General features: G+C 36.7%; 1 protein-coding gene across 1 annotated transcript; it reads right to left on the reverse strand.

The window, feature by feature from the left end:
- Window positions 1-4,178: 4,178 nt before the first annotated feature.
- LOC114499059 (olfactory receptor 1052-like) lies at window positions 4,179-5,388 on the reverse strand. The gene has a single exon (XM_028515015.2). The coding sequence runs from the start codon at window positions 5,163-5,165 to the stop codon at window positions 4,227-4,229; it is 939 nt and encodes a 312-aa protein (XP_028370816.1). The 5' UTR covers window positions 5,166-5,388; the 3' UTR covers window positions 4,179-4,226.
- Window positions 5,389-5,610: the final 222 nt, after the last annotated feature.

Raw genomic sequence — 5,610 nt, forward strand, 5'->3', positions numbered from 1 at the left:
GGCCAAAACAAAAAGAACATCACTAGCATCTCAGAAATTCTCCCCACACCCATCACAAATTGATGTCCAGTATGCTAGATCAGTTTGTATGTTTTTGAGGTATACAGTGATCAAGTCATATAATATTTTACACATCTTTGTCTGGCTTGTTTCACTCAACATTTACTATGCTTGTAAAATTCTCTGTCCTGTTGTATGTGGAAGCAGTTCATTCATCTTCATTCCTGTGTGGTTTTCCAGTGTACAAACTCATCATGAAATAATGTGCCAAACCTAGACCTGGGTCAGCAAACTATAGCACATAAAGTTGTATTGAAGCTGGGATGCACCATTTCTTTATATATTATTGATGTTTCCTTTTTTGAAACAAAAGCAAATCTCAGTGGTTGTGGAAAAATTTTATAGCCTGCAAATCTATAAAAAATGTACTACTTATCACTTTAAGGGTAAGTTTGTCAACTTCTGATTTAATGTGTTGAGAAAAACTGAGTTGTTTTCACTTTCATACTGTTGTAAATAATTCAATGGTGAATATTTTGTACAAGTGTTGGAGTGAACATAATCATTGGTTTCTCTTGAGTATAGTTATAAGATTGTTATTTGGGTCGCAGACTGTATGTGTGATCAACATCGATGAAGTACTTCAAATGGCTTAGGCAGTCTTCTCGACCTTCACTTAGTTAATCATGTAAAAATCAATGACAGGTACTATATTCTCCCCATTTCACAGATAGTTAACTGAGGCATAGAAAAATTAAGTAACTTATTCAAAGTGACACTCAGTGTCTTGGCACAGAGCTGGCATATGAATCAAGGGAATCTGGCTTCTTCCCTCATCCAGTAATCCACCCTTGTCAACGGGTAATTTGTACAAGATCGCACTCACATACATACACACACTTTTTTCTGAGGTATTTACTATATCCTTTAAGACAATCAATCAACTATTATCCTTGCCACATCGAATTTAAGCAGCAATTTTAAGAATTTTAAATGTTTTCTTATACTTTGGGTCTATAAAGTACATTGGACTAAGTGAAAAATGAGTGTTTGGTGAAATTCTTGTGAGAGAAGTTGTGTGTGTGCTGGTAAGGCTGTTTTGGGTTTCCAGTTAGAGCTTGTGGTTTGGGAAACAGACACATCTTGGAAAGTTGTATCTTACAAGGAATCTAGCTCCAGTCCTGTGGCTTTCTTAGTGATGTCATTTATGTATTTGTTTGTCAAGCTGTAACTCAACAGGTTTAGGAAGAGGGTGACCATGGTGTAGAACTGAGACAAATTTACCAATTTATCTCAATACTTCTAACAATACTGGGAGAAGACTGCCCAGATGGGTGGACACAGAAGTCAGGTGAGAGTCTCATAGAGAGAAAGTTTTCCTCCTCCCAGTAATAAAGCAGATTTAAGACTGAAAAAATGGTGAACAAGTAGGAGATGATGATGTGATGAAACCATGTCCATTAGTTGCCCTAAGTGGAGAGATGCCACTTGTTAAATGATGTATCTGTGCAGGCTGGCTTATCCAGGGGAGGGGACTACAGACAAAATGATTCACAACATTTTTTATCACAGTGCTTCAGAATAAATGCAAAGGATGTGTGAACCAAGGGATTTATGTTGCCTCCAATGTATGAGAAGACTCCAGGTTTCTTGAGTAACTGTATTTCAAAGTAATCATTATGCCAAAGTGTCATTTTGTGGGGTAGTATAAGTTGTCTTCCTTAATTGTATAACACTGAATTCCCCTGGTACACATTTTTTAAAAAATTTTACATATATATGTATGTATGTATTTGAAATCTATCACTCTATCTATGTGATCTATATGGGTATAGATATGATTTTCTACATATTCATAATTTTGAGCATACAACTTATATGAATAATGACACGGTAAATGTGTGTTTTGAATATTTTTCTATTGTTGGGCTGGTGGATATTCAACAGAGTATAGAAATTAACAGCCATTAAAAGCTGAATCTGATAATATAGTTCATTTGCATGGGGATCTTTTCAATAGTTTATTTTCATTGTATTTTTTCATTACCTTTATCACATTTACAGTTTCATCCACTTCCATCCACTCTGTGAGTATGATCTTTTATTAAATATATGTTGTTGGATAATGCTTAAAAATACAATGAATTCTACTATACTTTTGCTCATAATATATTTCCAGTGGAAAGTGGAGCAGAGATGGATGAAACAGACAAATCTGAGGAATATTCAGAGAGATGAATGCTGTTTACTTAGAGGGTACGTCATATGCAGGTCTTTACAGATCCATCACTTTGGCATCCTCACCCATTTATGTACTTTCTGAAGAATGATGAAAGATGTATTGCCAAGCCTCGTACCCTAAGATTTGTTGTTTCAGTGACTTCTAACTAGGGGTAAAATGGTATCAAGTCCCACATTTTTGCATATATTTGTCTGTTTTGTCATACTGTTTCACTGACATCATGCAGCTGCTTTGGATAATAGACAAGGAATGTTCAGTCCTTGAGCTAAGAACACTCACAATGTCATATAGGAGATGGTGATATAATAAAAGAATCATATGAGTACAATGCTGAAAGGAGATAGACGTCTGTGACTTAAGAATGGGACCTTTGACTAGAGCTGAGAACTGTGTTGTTTCATTCTTATGATGTTTGAAGAATGTACATATAGCACACTTTATATGTTAAAGGGACTTGTGTGAGTGTGTGTATGTAAAGAGAAAGGGACCTAAATGAGAAGCCTTGTGCAGTCTATTATTCTGGCTTCCATGAAGAAGAAGAGATAGCCTCCAGGTTTTTAATAAAATGGCAACCTTAAAATTAAATGAGTATTCTGAGAACCTGACATTATCAAATGTTTTTATAACAGCATTGTTACTCAGTAATAATGTAAATACAAAGTACAATCACCTTAAATTATAAAATAGATCTTAGCATTACTTACCATCAAACCACTAAGGAATGAGTACAATTCAATTGTGTTTAGACTAAGGCTTCAGTTTATTTCACAGGTTGACAGAGAACCAATTTAAGGCATTACAGCTGGAATAGTAATGTAAATACTACTTGGTTGTTTTTTTTCTCCATAAAAAATTTTTTGTTAATAACTCTTCAACTTAAACTATATCAATTGGGAATTCCATGTTTTTAAAAATATTAATCAGTGTAATGCTATGAACAGGTTGTAAAGGGAGATAAAGTAACATACATTAAGCACACTTTATACATTAAGAAGATAGTGACTATCAGAGAAGGTCAAGGTCATCGATCCCCAAGCATCATTCATACAGTTTCTGTAGAGTTGTCAAGAGCATGGATCTATTCCCCAGAGTGAGGGCAAGAGGCCAAATCCAGAGTCTGATGTGAAGACTGTGATGTGCCATATGATTATAGAGGTGCTGATCCTGCTGACCCCTGGGGTAGAGTGATCAGAAATAGAGGATCTTAGAAGTTGTCTACATGACATGATCTGTGTCCCTGGTACTTACTCAGCCTTGGGCAAAGAAGAAGTAGAGATGAATTCTGTGTAAAATGAACATGATAGAATAAAACAAAAGAAAGCTATTTTCATTTCCATTCACAAAGGTTGTTTTTTACATTTGCCCTTCAGTGGAAACACCTTCATTCATTCAATCAATGTTTTTGAATGGCATCCTGAAAATGAGCATTGTAAATCACAAAGTAGAAATACCAGTGAACAAGACAGACAAGAGCCTTGCATTTATGGGACTCTGATCTAAGCCATAGGAATTTTAATTTATTCTTATTCATTCATTTACTTGTTATTACTTCTAAATCTTATGGTGGGACATTTATAGGATGGAACAAGCACAGATGAAGAAGAAAATGAAAGCTAACTTAAACTATTAAAACTCCTTTCTGGCACAACAAGTTTATTTAGATCATTGCTTAAAAAAGTGGAACTTTAAACACGGAAGAAGATGGTACGGCGCCAGCATCATTCTGGGATATATATACTCATGAATAGAGCAGAGTAGTACACCAAGATCCTCTTTGCAAAACAGTAGAGTAAATCTATTACTTCTTTCCGTCGGTTCAATGAGATAAAGATTCATAATGACTATTCTTCACATTCAGATTAGGCACAAAGGTGGGTAAGGAAATATCCAAAATTGTACTTGTGAGTCTACAGAAACTGTGCCAATGTCCATAAACTTTAGGTGTGAAGATCTACAAATAAAACCTTTGTGACTGAACACACTTTCACCCAGTACATAATTTAGTGCCAACTGCTCTTTTCAGGGCACCTTTCACATCCTTATTCCTCAAACTGTAGATCAGTGGGTTTAACATGGGGATGACAACTGCATAGAAAACAGAGGCCACTTTGTCAGTATCCATGGAGTAACTGGAACTAGGTCTGAAATACATGAAAAAGAGTGTCCCATAAAGTATAGCCACAGCAGTTAAGTGGGAGGTACAGGTAGAGAAGGCTTTGCATCTGCCTGCAGCTGACTTCATGCGAAGGATGGTATTTATGATGTAGCTGTAGGAGAGGAAGACAGTGATGACACTGGACCCCACAATACAACTACAGGAAATGGTCATTGCTGTTTCAGTGGTGGTTGTGTCTGAGGTGGAGAGGGCTAGTAAGGGTGGCACATCACAGAAAAAATGATTGATGATTTTGGACTTGCAGAATGACAATCGAGTTGTGCAATAGGTAAAGATGGTGCTATCCATAAAACCTGCAGTGTAGGCACTGGCCACCAGCTGGATGCACACTCTCCTAGACATGGTAACAGTATACAGAAGTGGATTACAAATGGCTACATAACGGTCATATGCCATCACAGACAGCAAGACACAGTCCACAGCTGCAAAAACACCAAAAAAGAACATCTGCACCATGCATAAGTTATATACAATCTTCTTTTGCTGAGATAAGAAATCAGCCAGCATCTTGGGGGAGACAGAAGAGGAGTAGCAGACATCACAGAAAGACAAGTTGCTCAGGAAATAATACATGGGCGTGTGGAGTCGGGGGTCCATGCTGATCAGCACAATCATCCCCAGATTAGCAATCACAGTTAGGCCATAAACCAGCAGGAAGAGCACAAAGAGCCCCTGCTGCACATCCCGCCTGCCAGAGAGTCCTAAGAGTATGAAGTCTGTAAACACGGTGCAGTTCTCAATGGTCATCACTCAGGTCTGGAAATCCCTGGTTGTGGAGGAAGGCAATGCAAGTGAAGGGCAAATCATCTGACTGTCTTAGCAGTTACACTGCTGGTTCTTTCAGTTTGTCAGCAGTTAGAAAAAGAGCTCACCAATGCACATTCTCTTTAAGTAAACTCACTGCAATATTTCCAATTTAATATGAATTGATGAAATGATAGTAATACAGGTTATGTAGAATAGGTAGCACACTTTGGTACAAAATAAATAATTTCAAATCTACGTAGTATTTTTTATCTTATAGATTAAGAAATTGATGTCCTCAGAGTCAGCCAAGTTGTTCTTAGAAAGATTTAGTTCAGATAACCCCATATCTAATTATAAAGTTGTTTCTGTTCTTGATGCATTATAAGTGTTGTTATATTCTGTATTAAAAAAACATAGTGAAGTGAGAGGTGCAGATAATGAATAT

The sequence above is a fragment of the Phyllostomus discolor genome, chromosome 6, assembly GCF_004126475.2.
Source record: "Phyllostomus discolor isolate MPI-MPIP mPhyDis1 chromosome 6, mPhyDis1.pri.v3, whole genome shotgun sequence".
NCBI classification, from domain to species: Eukaryota; Metazoa; Chordata; class Mammalia; order Chiroptera; family Phyllostomidae; genus Phyllostomus; species Phyllostomus discolor.

Coding starts and splice junctions, on each gene's coding strand:
- LOC114499059 (XM_028515015.2), bottom strand. CDS start 5,165: ATGACCATTGAGAACTGCACCGTGTTTACAGACTTCATACTCTTAGGA.